General features: G+C 39.9%; 1 protein-coding gene across 1 annotated transcript in view; it reads left to right on the top strand.

Moving 5' to 3' along the window:
* Positions 1-20,930, top strand: part of LOC124783678 (calcium-activated potassium channel slowpoke) — an 867,461-nt gene that overhangs the window by 824,232 nt on the left and 22,299 nt on the right. Inside the window, exon 26 of the mRNA XM_047254040.1 lies at positions 5,435-5,528. Within this exon, the coding sequence (XP_047109996.1) occupies positions 5,435-5,528 (94 nt within the window). The remainder of the gene's footprint in view (positions 1-5,434; positions 5,529-20,930) is intronic.

Raw genomic sequence — 20,930 nt, 5'->3', positions numbered from 1 at the left:
ATTATATTCAAAAAATACCATAAACATCATTAATATGATCTGAAAAATTACCAATATCATGACTCCCTACTTTACTACCGTTTAAGGACTGTAATATAACATGGCAAATATGTTTCTTGTTGGTGAAGTTTGGGATGTGTATTGTTGCTTAAAACAAGAGAAAAAATGTACCACATCATATTACAGATATCCTCCATCAAATAAATAGTACGTATCTTGTGTAATCCGGGGTGCTGCTTCTTAATGCTGCCATAGATTCATTTTGATGTTGCTGCATCGCCACATGGGAATCATTCAATGGTAGAAATAAGTTCCAGTGTTTCTTGTTCACAAAGAGTTTTATTTTGCATGCTAGAACTTCAGCGGTACACTATATGCGTAAAATTGATTTAAAACTGCCTCATGACTGACATAAGACTGACCTATGACTGCGTACAAATCACTTCTATTTACATAAGACTCAAACTAGCTTCTTTTATGAAGGTGTAAAACTGTATAATAAACTGCCACGGAAAATAAAAGAAACAGATAGCATTTACCACTTTAGGAAAAATCTTAAATTGTTTTTGCAGGAACACTGCTTTTACACTATAAGTGAATTTCATAGTACAAGATGATTGTAAATAACTTTTGTTGCGCAATATTTAAGCATGTGTAATATTTTGATAAGGAGCAAAAATGATTGTAAGTAACTCATATGTCACAATGTTTAACTACATATAACAACAAACTGTATAAATATATGAGTGTACACAAACTGACAACATTCATATATTTAAAAATGTCCACGGATGGCTAAATAAATAAAAAAAAAAAAAAAAGCATGGTTTGAAAAAATTATGGTCATTGTTACTGTTGTAACACGATTCACATTTCCATTGCACTTCACATAGTGTAGACCGGCAACTGTCTGCTAAGCGTGCCCGATGTGAACTGAACTGGGCATGGCCCGTGCTGCCTGAGTTGTTGTTGTTCCGCTGGCAGAGGACTTGGATGAATTCTCACGTGCCCTCTTGTGGACGGTACTTTACTTACGGCAACTACTGTCCGTGATACGCTGTGCTGATGTGCGCCTCCCACGATCTTTCTGGTGGCTACTGCACTCCTCCTCCTTCAGGGAGCGAAGCCACTGTGATCCACTCTGTCGGAAGGTGGAGCATTGTGCCATAGCGATGACCTCCACGTCCATTGGAAGGCTGAAGTTGGGGGGATCTGCCAACCCTCGAGCCAGGACCTTCGAATGCGGCTGGAACTGACCCACACAAAGAGGCCCCCGTCGTCCCACCACTGGAGCCCGGGACAGAATGGGCGACAAGCCGTCGAACTCCAGATCCCGGTCCACCTCAGAAGGGGCAAGACCCAGTGGTGCGGATGATGGGGAAGGGAACCAGCCTCCTGAGAAACTGGGCCCGCGAGGGGGGCCTGCTCTCGCCAGGGCATCTCTAACAATGGCGATGCCGGTGCTAGAGCTACTGGAGGCTGCCAAGGCTGAGAACCATCGCAGTGTGGCGGAGTCAGAGGTGGGAGGGGTGGTAGCGTCCCCTGAGAAAACAACACAGGTGCTGGCAATGGGGAAGCCGGCGCCCGAGGAGTCGGAGGATGGGTGCCCAAATGTGGACGTAGCTGATTTTGGTGACGACGTACCTCCCGGTCCCCCCCCTGCAAAGTATAGAGCCAGTGGCCATTGCAGCGCAGGACCACTGCCGGTATCCAATGTGGATTGCGACCAAACCTGCGTGCTTAGACCGACATACCCGGTGGAAAGCCGGGTACTTCATTTTGCAAAGACTGGCGAGGACCAGGCCAGAGGAGGTGCAGCAGAGTCCTAGGTTGGTGCCCATGGAGGAGCTCTGTGGGGCTGCGTTCCCCCATTGGTGTGGTCTGGTATGCCATCAGGAAAAACGTCAACACCTCCTCTACAGGAAATTCGTGTACATACTTTTCATCTGCGTCTTAAATGTGTGCACCATGCGCTCGGCTTCCCCATTCGATTGTGGATGAAAGGGGGGAGAGTAAACGTGCCGAATACCGAAGCGCCTAAAAAAATCCTGGAAGGTCTGTGAAAGAAACTGCGGTCTATTGTCCGATACCAGGTTGACTGGCAGACCTTCCACAGAAAAGATTTTCGCTAGTGCCTGGATGACAACTTCTGAAGTGGTTGAGGAGCAGCGAACCCCATATGGGAATCGGGAATAAGCATCAATGACAATGAGCCAAAAGCCACTGAGAAATGGGCTTGCAAAATCTATGTGAACCCGTTCCCATGTCTGGGTTGCAGGCAGCCATGAAGAGAATGCTGACCTGCAAGACGCCTGTTGGCTCGCACAATGGGAACAGGCGGCCACCAAGTGCTCAATTTCTCTGTCAATACTGGGCCAGTACATATGTCTGCGAGCCAAGGTTTTAGTACAGGAAACACCCCAGTGCCCCTCATGTAATAACGTGAGGACCTCCCTTCGCAAACTTGCAGGAGCAACCACGCGAGGAGCTGTATCATCGGTAGCCAGAAGGGGAACTTCTTCCAAGACTGAGAGGCAGTCTCGTAGAACAAAATAATTACAAAGAGGGTCCGAGGCCCAGCCTGGAGTTCGGGACGACCATCTCTGCTGAACGGGGGCAAACTACTTTCCGGAGAACCGGGTGAGCTGCCGTTTCCCTGGCGACTGGAGAGCTAGTGATTGGGAAGCCATCAACTGCTTGGCGGGACGCCACATCGAAATGAAAACACATAATCTCTTCCCGATCGACGTATACAACACGACGCGCAGGACGGTAACAGGGACCGACGGCTGGAACTCTGTTTAAGTGCCGTGCAGGAGCGGGCATAACGGCTGGATTGTACCGCTCGCACGTCGTCCACCCTGGACACAGTGGACGCGGCCGTGCTGCCCTGAACCGCTGCGATGTCACATCACGCTTCCAACTGTTGACCTGCGGCGTGAGAGACTTCATACGATTGAGCAATGGACAGGACTTCCTCAAGGGAAGGATCTTCGAACTGCAGGGCCCATTGCCAGACCTTCCTATCAAGGGCCAAACGAACAATGACGTCACGCACCATAACGTGGGCATACAACTCTCGCGACTGCTCTGTGACAAAATGACACTTGCGACTAAGACCGTGCAAGGTAGCGGCCCACGCCCGGTAAGACTGATGGGGCTGTTTCTTGCATTGATAGAACTCGACCCTAGCCACCACAACATGCGTGCAGGGGCGATAATATGAAGACAGTAATGAACACAATGCGTCAAAAGACAAGGACAAGGGCTCCTGCAATGGCGCTAGCTGCCGCAAAACTTGATACAGCGAGGGAGATATCCAAGACAAGAAAAGAGCACGACATACCTCCGCATCGGCAACATGAAACGCCTGGAAATGCTGCCCAAGGCAATGTTCATATGCATCCCAATCCTCCGCCGTCTCGTCATACGGGGGAAAGGGAGGAGGGAATGGCGCTGGAGAAGACTGCGGGGAGAGCAACGCCGGAAGCAGTTGTTTCATGGTGGCCATCAGATCCGTCTGCTGCTCAACCAAAACCCACATTAATTCCTCCATGTCATGGATAAGCTGCGAAACCGGAACAATGATGCAACACACGAAAGAATGATCCCATCCTCGTCACTAATTGTGTAGTAACACAATTCACGTTTCTGTCACACTTCACGCAGTGTAGACCGGGAACTGTCTGCTAAGCATGCCTGATGTGAACTGAACTGGGCACGGCCCGTGCTGCCTGAGTTGTTGTTGTTCCGCTGGCAGAGGGCACGGCCTAATTCTCATGTGCCCTCTGGTGGACGGGACTTTGCTTGCGGCAACTACTGTCCGTGATGTGCCATGCTGATGTGCGCCTCCCATGATCTTTCTGGTGGCTACTGCAGTTACATATTAAATTTTTAGATTTATACAATTAAAATTTCATACAAAGATAGGAAAGAATCTGTTTCTATTAAGACTACAAGTTATGTTTTATCATTGCAACAATATATTTCATTAATTTGCATATATTATTTTACTTACTTAAAGGATAATCACCCAATCGTTTTCAGGTGAACAAAGGGATTAGTTTTATTGAATGAAAGGCCTACATTCAATTAATTAAATTTTGTACAACTAAAACTTTACATTCCTATATATTCAGGATTATAGTTCAGTTAACTAACACCAATTAAAACATGAGTATGCTTAATTCTGGCTGAAAAATCATGATGTCATATTTCAATTAGAGATACACTTAGTTTATTTTTGATTTAACAAAGCATAAAAATAGCTGTCTCTTGATGACTAGAAATATAGGAACTTTAATCATTAATTACTCCATAATTACAATAGCATTTCATTCCTACCATGTGCCTGAGCTTTGTGTTACATGCAAACTGCAATGGTACATTAGCTTTTAATCTAACATGTTTCCTTCATTCTACATACTGGTGAGGCCCAATGTAACCAATGTCAAAAAATAGCCTAAATTAGTGCGAATTACTAATTTGCTGCACAAAAAAATCTCCGATGTATTTGAATCCAGATAACCAGAAAAGATGAAGTCAAAGCAGCATGTGCGTGTGCGTGTGTGTGCATGCTCCTTCATGCTTGCACGTGCTGCATGTTGCTTTGCGCATGTGTATGTATGTATACTAGCTCAAAAAAGAATTCGTCCAAAAGCTGCCAAAGTTTTCACTCTTGGTTATGTGCCTGTTGACAACTCAGTGCCTCTGCTGCTCAGTCACTTTAATATCCATGCCTGCCAATAATGTGTTGGCAATGGAAGATGTATAACCAACAATGATGGTAAGCAGCAAACTGGGTATGACGGTCATTGACAAGAGGTACCCACACCATGTGTATTGGAGAGAGCCTCTTGTTTCCAAGATATCATGTTAAGGAAGCCGCTGGCTCAAGCCAGTTGTGTATTTACTATCTTAGCAGCTTGATGTGTGAATATTTGATCACTTAGACATTTGTGTATTTGGGGGAATCTCTTATTGCTTCATCTCTTGATTATGTGTGCAGTTGACATTCTGGCTGTATATCATCGATGTATACTTCATAGTAAACATATTACAGCACAAAGATGTTACCAACTTATATCTTACCACTCTTTTTTCAATTTAAATACATACACACAGAATTAAACAAGCCATGTATGACCATATATGGGTCCATTTATGTATTAATGTTTGTCTAATAAAATAATTGTCAAATGTTGTAAGTCTCAGTGGTGGAATTCTTTTGGTAAATATGAGTAATAAGATACCATTTTCAATTCCTTTCAGCAACAAAGTGTTATACAACATTGGAAACACTACTTCATGTATAAGTAGACTGCATTACTAAATTTGTTTCCAAATAACTCAGCACCAACCAGAAAGTATTATGTGGTACATAAGAAGAGTGATTAAAAGTGTGGTTATAAGAAATGTTTTCTGTATGTTACAGGTTTCGGGACACAAGTTCTTCTTGTGATGCATCAACAAAACGATATGTAATTACAAACCCACCTGATGATTTTTCGCTCCTACCTACAGATCAGGTATGTTTTTCGTAAGACAACAGTATATTCTATTTCCCAACGTGATGCTTTTATGCAAGCTGCAGTTTAATTCAAATTAATGTTATTATGAAAAGGATAGTTACTAATCATGATATAGCGTAGATGCTAATTCACAGTGCAGAATAGGCCCAACGAAAAGACTGTCACACAGTAAGCTTTCAACCAACAAGGGTTTGTCAAAAATAGACAGCACACACACACACACCCACACACACACACACACACACACACACATGATTACTGTTTCTGGCAGCTGAAGTCAGACTATGAACACCAGTGCATGATGAGAGAGGCGTGAGAGTGGGGGTAAGGAAGGGGCTGGGGCGGATAGGGGGAGGGATTGCAGGGTAATGATGGGGGACAGTAAAGTGCAGCATACAGGGGCAAGGTGGAGAGGGCTTAGGGCAGTCAGGTGCAGTTGGGAGATAGACAAAGAGCGGGGGAGTGGGGGGAAAGCAGGAAAGAAGAGAAATAAAAAGACTGGGTGTATTGGTGGAATAGAGAGCTGTGTGGTGATGGGATGGGAACAGGGAAAGGGCCAGATGGGTAAGGACAATGACCTTCAAAAGGTAAAGCCAAGAGGGTTATGGGAGCATAGGATATATTGCTGGGAGAGTTCCCACCTGCACAATTCAGAAAAACTGGTGTTGGTGGGAAGGATCCAGATGGCACAGGCTGTAAAGCAGTCATTGAAATGAAGAACGTTGTGTTGGGTGGCATGCTCAGCAACGGGGTGGTCCATTTGTTAGTTGGCCACAGTTTGTTGGTGGCCATTCATACAGGCAGACAGCTTGTTGGTTGTCATGCCGATGTAGAATGCAGCACAGTTGTTGCAGTTTAGCTTGTAGTTCACATGACTGGTTTTACAGGTAGCCCTGCCTTTGATGGGATGGGTTACATAGTTGAAACCCTGGTGGAGAATGTAATCCAGTTGCCCCAGTCCTGGGTGGTACTGAGTCACAAGGGGGAATGCACCTCTGTGGCTGGATGGTGGGACTTTGGGAAGTGGTGAGTGACTGGAAAGATAAGGCATGGGAGATCTGTTTTTGTACAAGATTTAAGGGGTGATTACAGTCTGTAAAGGCCTGAGTGAGACCCTCAGGGTATTTTGAGATGGACCGCTCATTACAGCCTAGCCACGGGTGGCTAGGCTGTAAGGAAGGGGCTTCTTGCAATGGAATGGGTGGCAACTGTCGAAATGGAGGTATTGCTGGTGGTTGGTAGTTTTGGTATGGACAGAGGTACTGATGTAGCCATCTTTGAGGGGGAGGTCAACATTGAGGAACGTGGCCGCGCCCTCTTCCTTACCCCCACCCAGTTGCCTCTCCCTTTATGCACTGCTGTAGTCTGGTTTCAGCTACTGGAGACTTGGGTCATGTGTGTGTGTGTGTGTGTGTGTGTGTGTGTGTGTGTGTGTGTTTTTGACAAAGGCCTTGTTGGCCAAAAGCTTATTGTGTGACAGTCTTTTCGTTATGCTTATCTGCGACTCAGCATCTCCGCTATAGGCTGAGTAGCAACTATTCTTTTCAGAATATTATTACATTCCATCATGCATTTTCCACTGTTGAATTCAAATTAACTTATAAATAACTGCAGGACGGTGATCTGTATTTCACAAAATCCTGAATAACTGGATTCCAAGTAAATCTGTGGTATCTAGTAATAAAAGCTGCTGACCCACCCTGGCTTTGCAAAAGTTGCTTTTATTTGTCTGTGGCCAGATGATTTGTCTGGCATAGCAATGGAAAAATATGCACACAAACCTTTCTCATGAATCAGTTTATTAGTGAAAACCATATCAAAATTTGTACAATAGTTCCTGAGATTATCTTTAATATACAGACTGAAATTGATTCAAGGGACTTTAAATTAATTATATCAGTATAGATATTTTATAGTAACATTGCAGGCACTGTTATTCAATACATAATACACTCATACTTAAATTTAAACAATTAAATTGTAACAAGTATTCAATTATATTCCTTACAGTAGACACACACACATATTTTTATGTTCTAAGTTAAGGTTATTAATCTACATGTAAAGAAAAATTACTGATATGCTATAATTGAAAAAACTTGTACAGAAGAGAAATTTTGCTCTGGTATATACTTCAATCAAAGTCATACTGTGATTTATGTTTCTGTGAGTCAAGAGGTATTTGTTTCTGTTTAACCACTCTGAAAGTTTGACATAGAATTTTCTAGTGTTGACTGCAGTCTTTATAGACCAGATTCAATGAATAATACACTTGTGTCATTAAAAAAACACAGATTTTGGAGACTTATACATTCAACAACATCTACTTCAAATGAAAACAGTAACTGCCCTAGAATTAAGCCCTGGCAAATTCTTAAGGTTTTGTTAATTATTCACATGAAAGGAAAATTCTGTTTATTGGTTTATTCTGGACATTGAACTTATACTGAAATTTCACTTTAGTACTGTAGTTTTTCTAGCCATATGCTGTGCACCTTTCATCCCTTCTTTCTAATTTTCCTAGTTGGAGTTTGAAGATACAGAATATGAAATGCTTTTGAAAAGTCGAATAAAGTCCTAGTGAAGTTGAAGTGTACTCTAACAATTCAGAGTTGCTGTTTTAAGGCTGTTGTATTTAAAGGTACACGGTGAATATTTAGTTAAGATATTTTTGGGAGTGTAGACGAACACTTTTGAACAGAAGTTCTGTTGTGATGCAGCTCTGTAGTTGGATACTACATCAGTAGGATGTTTTTGTGTAGTAGTATCTGTGTTGAGAATACCCAGAAAGACATTATTCTGTACAGAGAGAGTGCAGATAACTGATAATGATATTGTTATGTGCTAAGCCCCTGCTTTTAAAGCAGAGTCTGGTAATTCATCAGTGCTGTTTGAGGGTTTATTACTTGACAATTTTCTTTGATTCTTGTGTGAAGTTAAAACCATGGCTGCAAGTACAAAGATAACACATAAAGAAAGTGAACCTGATCCAACTGATTTTAAAGTAATGTGACTGCCAAGTAAATGAAATGCCAGTAGGAGCAAATTCAAACAAAGATCATGTTTAATGGACTGACAATGAAATGGCCTAGAACTTACTGATCATTTTGCATAACTATGAGGCACACAGAAATTGGAATTAATCTAGCAATAATTTGTCCTATTCATTTTATCCATGGCCTTTCAGATTCTGCCAGAATAAAACAGCAGTTGAAAAATAATCAGTATACAATTTTTGGCATTGATCATGATTGTTTTCAGAGGATAATTGTCTGCAAGATATCAGATGCAAAATATACTTAGAGGATAATTGATTTGTGAGCTTTTCTGAATTACCTCACAATATAAGCAATCATAAAAGGAGAGTGTGACCAACATAAAACTGATCATCATCATCTTGAACGTTTCTAGCCCCAGGCTGAGTCTGTTTGGAACATAAGCCTCACCATGTACAGCCCTGTTTTCCCCACCATCTTTCTGTATTTACTTTGGTCCAGTTCTTGCCTCTTTTTTCAACACACTCTCCAGCCATCAATCCCTTTGTCTTCCTCTAGTTTGTTTTCTTCGCATCTCTATTTCATGTATCTTTTTGAGAATCTTCATGTTTTCCAGTCTCTTTAAGTGTCCATATCATTTTAGCCTTGATATTTCTGTCCTGCTCTGCAAGGGTTCCTCTTTCAGTGTTTTCCTTACCTTTTCATTCCTCATCCTACCTCTTCTTGTTACTCCTATCCTACTTCTGAAGGGCTTCATTCCCCATACCTGTAATCTTCTTCTTCTTTTGTTTCACTCTCTTTGGGGTACACTGGATCAATCATTTCCTTGCGTGTTGTTCTTTTCTTAGGGCCCAGTATTTCTTCATTCTTTCTGATCTTCTTTTCCTCTCTTCTTCCGAGATGCAGAGTTTGGACTTCCGTCTAGATTTGTCTTGGAACCTTATGCTTTCATCTTTAGTAATTAATTTAGCTGTCCGATCAGTAAGTGAATTTTCTGAAATCCTTAATTCTACTAGGTCTTTCTCAGTTTCTTTAAACCAGTTGGGTTTTGTTTTGTCGTCACGGAAAGAGTCAAAGATTTGTTTAGTTAATCTGTTGGAATTCATTCTGAGAAGATGACCATAAAAATTTATCCTCCTTTTTCGCATAGTATCTGAAAGTTTTCAATTTTCTTGTAGAGAGTTTCATTTTTGATGTACATAATCTTATTTTCTTAAAATTTTGATCCTATGATTTTTCTTAAAATTTTTCTTTCCTTTAGCTCAAGTTTCTCCATTTGGCCCTTGAAATTCATGTTTAGTGTTTCTGCTGCATACAGTGCTTCTGGCTTAATCACTGTTTTGTAATGTGTAACTTTGGACCCCTATGAAAGGGATTTTTTGTTGTACGTATTTTTTGTTTGTTGGAAGGCCAATTCAAGTTTATTTTTTCTGGATTCCATTGCTTTGCTTTCCCCAGCATCTCAACTAATACATTCTCCAAGATATTTGAATTCTTTTACTATCTCAATCTTTTGTTCTTGAACTTTGAGGTATTTACATAATGCTTGATGTTTGTCAATATCTTAGTTTTTTCAAAGGAGATGTGAAGACCTATTTTAGCTGTTTGTTTAATTCAAGAATTTGCTCCCATGCTTCTTCCATTGTTTCAACAAATAGGGCCATATCATTTGCAAAGGCAATGCAATTTACTTTGAGGTTCTTCTTTTTGCAACCCAGTCTTATACCACTCTTAATATTTGTGTTTTATTCTCTGACTATTTTCTCAAGTGCACAATTGAACAGCAACGGTGAGAGCCCATCCCCCTGTTGCACTCCCATTTTTATTTCAAAGGGTTGTGATAATTTGCCCATAAATTTAACTTTCTAAAATGTATTTGTAAGGGTCGCTTTTATAATATTGGTTGTTTTCTTATCCAAACCCATTTCTTCCAGGACTGATAATAGAGATCTTCAATCAATCAAATCATATGCTTTTTTGAAATCAATGAAGGAGATTACATATGTCTTTGCCCTTGATTTTTGGTATGCCATGATGTTTTTGAGGTTTAGTATTTGTTCCGAACATGATCTACCCTTTCTAAAACCTCCCTGGTATTCCCCGATTTGTGGGTCCAATTGTGGCTCTGCCCTGTTCAAAAGGACTTAAGAAAGAATCTTGTATGTTATATCCAGCAGTGATATTCCTCTGTAATTGTTGGGGTCTGTCTTCAAACCTTTCTTGTGGATAGAGTGGATGAGACCTGTTCTCCATTATGTGGGGATCTCTTCTTCTTTCCAGATTTTATCGAAAACACACTGAAGGGATGTAATTGCATTTTTGTCAGCTTTTTGCCATAGTTCAGCCACTATATGGTTTTCTCCAGATGCTTTGTTGTTTTTAAGTTCTGAAATGACCTTCTGTAGTTCTTCAGTCGTTGGTGTTTCTGAACTTGGCTTCTCACTGTTACTTGGGATGGATTCAAATTTTTCAAGGATGGGTTCACAATTCAAGATTTTCTCAAAGTACCCTGCTAGCATTTTGCAATTTTCCGTGTTATTGTGAGCAATGGTCCCATTTACATCTCAAAATTGGAGGGTGGGTGCTTCGTATCTTGAGAACCTTTGTTTGAAAGTTCTGTAAAAGCTTCTTGTGTTGTTTTTAGCAAATTCTTCATCAATTTGGAGGAGAGCTTTGTTTTCAAGTGTCTTCTTAATCCTTTTTATATTTTTATCTACCTGTAGTCTATTTACATCTCCCCCCCCCCCCCCCCCCTGTTGCTCATGTTTCTGATGCATAGGTCACTACTGGGATGTAGTTACTTCTGTATATCACTTCTTTCCTTTTTTTGGTACATTTTTGTTCCAAACCAGGCTACTAACACTTCGAAGGAATGCTTCTGCCTGTCATCCACATCCACTGATGTCTTTCTTATTTCTTCCATTTTCCTCCATCTTGCTTCCAAAGTACTTAACACTTTTCACCTTCCTCACTTGTTCACCTTGAATCCTTATTCTGCTAGTTTATCTATTTTTCTTTCTAGTTGTAACCAGGCTCACACATTTGTTTACACTGAATTTCATTCCATACTGTCTCGCAGTATTCCCCTCTATTTCCCCAGGTCATTAAGTCATCTGTAAACACCTTTGCTTTCAGCTTGTTTCCTCTAGTTTTTCCTCCCACTGCAGTCATTATCTTATCCAAGACAACAATGAAGAGGAGAGGTGCTGTCGCACTGCCTTGTTTCACACCACTCGGTAGCTGGAAGCAATCTGTCCTTTCATTTCCCACTTTCCTACAACTCAGAATTCCACATTAGATCTTCTCCACTCTAATAGTCTCTTTTACCACTTCCTTTTTTTCTAGTGCTTCCCAGACCTTTCTTCTACAGATGCTATCAAACGTCTTTTCTATGTTGAGATAGGCTATCATGAGGTCTTACCCAAATTCATAGTGGCACTCCTGGAGCTGCCTCACTGCAAATGTGAGGTCAAAAATTCACCTTCCAGATCTGTTCTTCTCTCATTTTGTTTTCGGCCTTTGTTTGGATTCTGCTTCCCAGGATCTTTTCATATACCATGGCACAGTGTGGTATCAGTGTGAACCCTCTGTAGTTTCTACAATCCTTCCTACTCTCTTTCTTGAATACAAGGACAATTAGTGTTCTCTTCCAATCTTCTGGAGTCTTCTCATTCCACACCACCCTCATCACACAATACAGCCACTGTTTCCCAAGCTCCCATGCTGCCTTCACCATTTTGACATTTACTTCACCCGTACCTGGCATCTTTCCTCCTTTCAATTTGATTAGTGCCATTTCCATTTCTTTCCATGTTAGGTTCCCCCCCCCCCCCCCAACCTCTCCTATCACTTTTGACCATTCCATATAGTACTTTCTTACTGCCTCTGCTCGTTTGTCCAATCTTCTCCCCTCAGCCACTATCTTACTTGCCTCTTTCTTCTTTTTCTTATACCTCTCTTGCTAATCCTGTCCTTTCTGCGAACTTAGTCTGAAGGCCTTGTGCTTCCTTCTATCTCCTTGACTCTCTCATTCCACCATGGTGTCCCCTTCCACCATCTTCTGCCACTTTTCCTTCTGCAGACACCTACTGTAGCTTCTACCATAGCACTTTTAAATCGTCCCCATTCGTCTTCTCCTGTCTTTTGTTCATCCTTTGGTAACCTTTCCCTTGTAATCTGTCGGTGTTCCCCCTTAACTTTCTTTTCCTTCAGTTTCCATACTCTTAATTCCCCTTTCCTCATTCTCTGTCTTCTTCCATTCCTCATGCTCATCACCAGTAGCCAGTGGTCACTAAACAATGCCTCAGATGGTTGTACCTTTACATCCATTATAGTCCTCTTCGCTTTCCATTCATGGAGCATGTAATTCACACCAACCATTTCTGTGTTAGATTCCTGCTGACATTACTTAGTTGCTCTCTTTCAACTGAATACATGAGTTACCTATCACTAAACAATTTCTCTTGCACAATTCCAGCAATCTTCTTGCTTCTTCATTTCTACATCCCCATCCTTCTTCTCCTAGTATATTTTTGTGCCTTTCCCTTCTGCAGCCCACACTACAGTGAACCCTGTATTTTATGTTTTCGTGGGGTCCAGTCTTAAAAAATGCAAAACTGAGGAAAATGTTAAAACCCCCCAAAATATGAGCAAAAATATATATAATTGGCAGATTTGATTAAAAAATGTGATCCTCTCCAATACATTGTATAAAATCTGTATAAGTAAAGGAAATTAAATGTACAACACAATATTTACACAATAATTTGTGCTAAAGAATTTCATCAGTTTTTGAAAATCACAGGTGTGTAACAGAGAGTAAAAACTTGGGAAAAAATTGAAATACGTATTTGGGTATGAGGTAACTGAGCTACACTACTGGCCATTAAAATTGCTACACCAAGAAGAAATGCAGATGATAAACGGGTATTCATTGGACAAATATATTATACTAGAGCTGACATGTGATTTCATTTTCATGCAATTTGGGTGCATAGATCCTGAGGAATCAGTACCCAGAACAACCACCTCTGGCTGTAATAACGGCCTTGATACGCCTGGACATTGAGTGAAACAGAGCTTGGATGGCATGTACAGGTACAGCTGCCCATGCAGCTTCAACACAATACCACAGTTCATCAAGAGTAATGAATGGCATATTGTGATGAGGCAATTGCTCAGCCACCATTGACCAGACGTTTTCAGTTGGTGAGAGATCTGGAGAATCTGCTGGCCAGGGCAGCTGCCGAACATTTTTTGTATTCAGAAAGGCCCGTACAGGACCTGCAACATGCGGTCGTGCATTATCCTCCTGAAATGTAGGGCTTCGCAGGGATCAAATGAAGGGTAGAGCCGCAGGTCGTAACACATCTAAAATGTAACGTCCACTGTTCAAAGTGCCATCAATGCAAACAAGAGGTGACCTAGACGTGTAACCGGTGGCACTCCATACCATCATGCCAGGTGATATGCCAGTATGACGATGATGAGTACATGCTTCCAATGTGTGTTCACCGCGATGTTGCCAAACACGGATGCAACCATCATGATGCTGTAAACAGAACCTGGATTTATCCGAAAAAATGACGTTTTGCCATTCGTGCACCCAGGTTCATCATTGAGTACACCATCGCAGGCACTCCTGTCTGTGATGCAGCGTCAAAGGTAACCGCAGCCATGGCCTTCGAGCTGATAGTCCATGCCGCTGCAAACGTCGCCAAACTGTTTGTGCAGGTGGTTGTTGTCTTGCAAACGTCCCCATCTGTTAACTCAGGAATCAAGAAGTGGCTGCACGATCTGTTACAGCCATGCGGATAAGATGCCTGTCATCTCAACTGCTAGTGATGTGAGGCTGTTGGGATCTAGCACAGCGTTCCGTATTACCCTCCTGAACCCACTGATTCCATATTCTGCTAACAGTCATTGGATCTTGACCAATGCGAGCAGCAATGTCGCGATATGATAAATCACAATCGCGATAGGCTAAAATCTGACCTTTATCAAAGTCGGAGATGTGATAGTACGCATTTCTCCTCCTTACACGAGACATCACAACAATGTTTCACCAGGCAATGCTGTTCAGCTGCTGTTTGTGTATGAGAAATCGGTTGGAAACTTTCCTCATGTCAGCACGTTGTAGGTGTCACCACCAGTGTCAACCTTGTGTGAATGCTCTGAAAAGCTAATCATTTGCATATCACAGCATCTTCTTCCTGTCGGTTAAATTTCACATCTGTAGCATGTCATCTTTGTGGTGTAGCAATTTTAATGCCCAGTAGTGTATTTTCCAATATTATGTGACCACAATTTATACTTCAAAACACATTTTTTAATAAATCTTTCCCTTGTACTCACCCAGAAAACTTTAGATTCACCCAGAAAAGAAAAACAAAAATTGGTGAATGACATGGTGAATTAAACCGAAAATTGTGAAGTACGGTAAAAGGCATCAGTTCTAACGTGTGTGTGTGTGTGTGTGTGTGTGTGTGTGTGTGTGTTTTTGTGTGTGTTTCTTCTATAGATGATGGCAGTGTAGCACACTCTGGTGACATGAGTGCAATGACCTCTAGTGTACTGCTTGTAAACTTTTTCTTGTTCATTGTGCGGATTAGTCAAAATGGAGTGTTCTGCCATATTGCCAATGTATGCTTGCACTTCAAACTCATCACTTGTATTGTATTGTATTGTATTGTATTATTGGTCCAGTAAATCTTACATGTACAGTACAGCACATCAGATATTGGACAGGTCAAAGTATATCTTACAATTAAAACACTTTAGAAACTAGAAAATTATGTTCACAAAATTTTTACAGCACTTCATATACTGGGCAAGTCAATTTGTAAGTTATAATTAAACCACATTATAAACTTGAAGTTTACAACTGAATACATGTATAAGCCAATATTAATGATTACAGTATTTGCATGATCCTCACTTAAGCTCTAAGGATTTTTGAGGAACTCTTCTACACTATGAATTGACATGTACACTAGAGAATTACATTCACAGAATTTTACTTCATATACTGGGCAAGTCAGTATACAACTTATACTTGAACCCCATTAGAAACTTGAGAATTACATCTGAATGTATTTATAGGCCAATATTAATGGTTACAGTATTTGCATAATCATCACTTAGACTCTCGAGGATTTTGGAGGAACTCTTCCACACTATAAAAGCAATGTGTCAACAGATATTCTTTTAATGCTGCTTTAAAATTTTTACATCAGTCTTTACTTTAATTTCTCTTGGCAATTTATTGTAGATAATTTTTCCATGGTGTAATGTTCCTTTTTGGCACAAACTGGTTTTTGTATGGAGTACATGAAAGTCAGTTTTCTGTCTTGTATTATGATGATGAACATTTTCATTTTTGGGGAGGATACTAGGATTTGTTATTGTATATTTCTTTATAAACATTGCACTTTCAAATAGGAAAATACATGGAAGGGGAAGAATCCCCATCCTTTTAAATAATGGTCTACATGGTTTGTTCCTTTTTATTCCAGCCATGATTCTCACTATCCTTTTTTGCGTCCTGAAGAGTTTTAGGCAGGGTGGCGAGTTACCCCAAAAAGTGATCCCATATTTTAGGACAGAATGTATATTAGAATAGTAAACTGTCATTAGACAGTCCTTATGACAGCAGTTTTCTAGCACTCTCATTAAATAACACATGGTACTTAGCTTCTTTAATATGTTGTCAATTTGAGTTTCCCATCTAAGATTATCCTGTAGCCAGACCCCCAGAAATTTTGTATTAGGCACACTTGCAATATCCATGTCTGACATCTGAATTCTTATATCCTCTTCAATGTTTCTCTTGACATTATGAAAATGTAATGTTACTGTTTTACTTGTTGTGTAAACAGCAGGTTTTGTGAAAGTACGTATATACAAAAAAAATTTCCTTCATATGTGCTACTTATTTATAACAATGAATATGAAATAAAGTTAAGCCTGCTGTGATTTCAGTGATTGTCTGTCCCAGCAATCTGTTACATTTACAACAATCTGTCTGCTATCACAGTACATTAAACACCAATGAGCATTGCAACTAAGTTGAACAAACCATTGCACAACTGTTCACTGAACACACTCTGTTAATTGTGATGCCACACATTGCAAATGAAGTAACCTACAGTGGCTGCAGTTGGTAGAGGCATGATACATTCTGGATTCTGTCAACAGGCTCCAAGCAGGACTAGTGTAAGTAAAATTGGTTAAATTTCACTGTGGCAGTGGTGGCATCATTTGCTAATGTTGACAATGCACAATTGATCTGCATGATCACACTGGATCATTGCTCTTTAATTAAATCATGTGAGAAGGTAGGTGGATTAATGTTTATTCATAATAGTGTTGCATATTCAATATATTAAACAACATTGACCCATGGGAGACCCATGAGTTAATTAAAAAACATTGATCCACCCATCTCCTCCCATGATTTAATTAAAAAACATTCATCCACTTCATCGATGTGCTCTTGCAGATTCATTGCATGTTGCCAACATTAGTACACTAGGCCACTGCTGCCATAAGTAAAATTTTACCAGCAAAATTAAAGTACAGCAGTGATGGGCATACAGTGTCTAACTACATAAATTAAACCTGAGTGGAAACTGCAGTCACTGTGTCTGCTATACGCTGATAACATCAGCTGTACTTTGGAACAAGCCACTTAGTATGCTTGCTGTTTATCACTCTATATGCTAGAAACCACTGCAGTAACATGATGTCACCATGTTATACAGTTATTGGCTGCAGATGGAAAACAAACATCTGAGGTTTTGTAACCTGGCAGTTTTCAGTGTATTTTACAGTATCAGTAGCCATGTAGGCTATAAATTTTTGCTAATTTTGAGGTGGATATAAAATGAAGGAACCCTCAAAACTGCGCGTTTCAAGGTATAATTTGTGGCATTATTGTGTTGGGAAAACACTAAATTACCTTGTTCATCATTAGCAAAAGTGATAGTCTTTACAATTGCATGCCCTACAGTATTACTTGTGGCAAAACCCACTTTTTTTCCTAATAGGTCTAGTATATGACATAAAATTTTGAAATTACTGTCTTGTTTGTTTATAGATTTGTGATGCGGCTATGTCACTTGACATGAGTGTTGATAAAATTGCTACCTAGAAGAAGAAGAATGAAATTCTTGCACCGGCTTTTATTTATAGCTTCTGAGCCTGTTTATACTTTATAATCCAGTACTTGGAATTTCAAATGTTTCGTTGACTAAGGTCTGTAAACTTATTATGGGTGTTAGCGGGGTGTGGAGGCTGCCTGGTTGTTGGGTGACATAACAAGTCACCAACCAATAAGAGCTCACTAGGCAGAAATGGCCAAGGTTTCCTTGATTCCGACCAAGCATCTTCTCTGAGACTCAGTGTTTGAATTTAAAAGGTTGACAACTGATATTGTTGCTGAATGCAGTACATCATAAATACAAGCAAATAGATGAGACTGAGTTATAAGTGTCATATGAAAAGGTGGCTGTTGAGCCCCTTCACCATGTATTGGCTCAGTCCAGAATATTTCATGTCAATTGTGCTGTTTTTCCATTTTTGCCACGACCTAGCAGTAGTTGTATCATAACTGCATGATGAAGCTAAACACTGCAAGCTGTATTGGATTACATCAGCATTTTCTTTCTCATGTCTCCCCTGTTTGCAATGGCCTAAAATATTCCCTTAACTCCACCAGTGCAAACTGTCTGTCTTTTGTGCCACTTATAATTCGTTCAATCGCATCAAATGTCCATAGTAATAAACAGGGATGAACTCAAGTGAGACATCGAGTAAGATCATAGAATCAAGGTAAGCTTTAGTAGGAATAAACGTAAAATCCATGAAAGTTTAGCATTGATCTTAATGGTTTTCACAGGGACTACAAATTTATGGTGCAGAATCACAAAAAACATAAAATCAAAGTTCCGCTGTATTATCCTTTGTCCATTCATCTGCTTTTGTAGTCTTCCTCCACTTGAGGTGTACAGCCCACATAAGGGGCATATGCGTGAAACACCTATAATTCTCCCCTTCGTCGTTATTCTGATCTTCATTATCCTGTCACTTACCCTCTGTACTTCTTCTTTCAGACCATTCCTCACAACAACTCTATTCCCTTTAGTCTTTCTTTTTCATTTCCATCTAATGCAATCTGTAACCTTCCCTCAGTTCCCTACTGCCTTCTCCTTTCCATCTTGTCTCTCCCATGCCTAAAATATCTTTCATCCAACACATACAACTACTGAAATGAAAATAGCTAATGAACCTAAGATGTTTGTTAAACTGGCCAGACAGCTTCATGAGTAGTAAAGTAATAACTAATATTTTCAAATTAATTATTTACATGAACATAACCCTAATTTGGGTTAAAGTGTGGTTTTTCTCTTTGAGGGTTCTTCTAGTTATCAGTTGTACCTTAATTTTTTACCTTTCTCATTCAGACTGTTAACTCAGTGGAAGAATTACAAGTTACAAATCACACAACACATATTTTGCTTAACTTGTTTTACCGTTCTCCCAACTAGATAATACGGACTGTTCTACATTATGTGAAATCTCATCTAGGTTGCTTTTGTCTAAATTTGCACTTACAGGCATGGGTGCATCATTGTTGTTCTGTGACATATCACAAGTACACTTTTGATTTAGGTAATAAGTGAGGAACTAAGTATTTTTGTCTGATAATTGCCATGGCAACTGGGACAAAAATACTGTGACACAGCAATAAGCCACAAAACTGTCTTAAAACTGAAGGGATCTTGGACTGGTTTTTACGCCCGAACCGTGCCAAAAAGTTTTCCAGTGCATCATGTGAAAGCCAGCACAATAAAAAACAGTGGAAACCTTTTTGATTCAAAGTTAATTCTGATTGTTAAGTGATATGGTTTTTTCCAGAACTACTATTGTTATCCAGATACCTCTTTTCCAAATTTTTAAATTCTCACACAGCATAACAACACTCATGGCCAACTGCAGAGCATCATTGTTTTTGCCTTTAACAGCTTCACATATTGCAATTTTTCTGTTCTTCTAGGTCATTGATTTTAACTACTGGAAAATTTTCTGTATGAAATATGCACTTGACAACCTTGAAGTATCTGTTGTTCCACAGCATACTTAAGTGCTGCCTGAGCTACTATGATTTAAAAGTGCTTAAGCAGGATCATCTTTCATTTCATAATAATGCCCTGGTCTTGTTACATTTTGCGTAGGTTCCAAGCAACGTCCAGTTTATTCTCTTTGTCAAAATGATACAGCTTTACCATAGACATTAAGTACAGTTTCTTAACACCATCCTTCTCATTCATCTCAAATTGATTGCATGCAAAATGAAACCAATAAATGAAAAAAGATATTAAATGTAACATAAAATTTTGAGCCCTTACACAACTTTATTATGAAAAAAGTAAAAATATGGTAGTAATAAGTGAAGAGAATGTGGAAAAAAGTGCAACAAGTGTTTACACATTATAAGTACTATGTAATGAAAGATATAATTTTAATGTTAAGTAATCCATAATGAGAGAAATGCTTGTCTATTTTGCATAGTCCAGCAGACTTGTATGGGAATATATCTTCCCTTTCAGTTCAGTGCAGGCATATTTTTTATCTTTTTGCAGTTCTTTTACCATGTGAAATTTGGAAAAACCTGCTACCACCCTCTGCCATTGAACAGAAGTTTACTGCACAACACTGCAGCATTTTTCACCACAGGAAAGCTGACGAGTTTTCTTAGGCTCTTAATTTGATATGAGTCTGTGTGTTCCACACACCCCTGTATACTAAGATAACTGCTAATTAGATCAATTCTGCCACTTATGCTCATGCACTTACTTGGGTCCAAAATGGCTGTCTTGTATCATGTGATGTTCAGCTGACCAATGGCAGTGCACAGTTGTCAGGAATCATCACATAAAAGGTTGTCACTACTTTATTTATTCAGGTATTTAACATCACAGTACCAGTACCTGCACCTAATGACATCCACTGCGTACAGTCTAAGAAACATTTCCAAAAATTTAGGTAGCCTTACGATAAATAGTTTTCTGTCTACACTGGTTCAGGTAGTGAAACTTGAAGCTTTCTTGTAACATAGTTACTCCTGGTCTGTGTTAATAAATCTTTGTACTACTTATGATAAATCTGGAAGGCTTCTTTTAACGCGAGATTTTCTCTATCATTTAACTCTGCACAATGGAGTAGTTTTTATTTCCCCGTTGTTTTCATGACATTACTATTTATGCAGATACTTTTGTTTATATTTTAGTATGGTTAACTTTTGTGGATACAACTGCGCATATGGCATCAGAACAGTAGTAGAAGTCAGCATTAAAGTTATTGTAGGAAAAGCTATAATGGTCATTAAATCATGGTATGTGTG

Source organism: Schistocerca piceifrons, chromosome 1 (genome assembly GCF_021461385.2).
Source record: "Schistocerca piceifrons isolate TAMUIC-IGC-003096 chromosome 1, iqSchPice1.1, whole genome shotgun sequence".
In the NCBI taxonomy this organism is placed as follows: Eukaryota; Metazoa; Arthropoda; class Insecta; order Orthoptera; family Acrididae; genus Schistocerca; species Schistocerca piceifrons.
The sequence above is the reverse complement of the archived record's forward strand: the minus strand, read 5'-3'. Positions and strand labels throughout refer to the sequence as shown.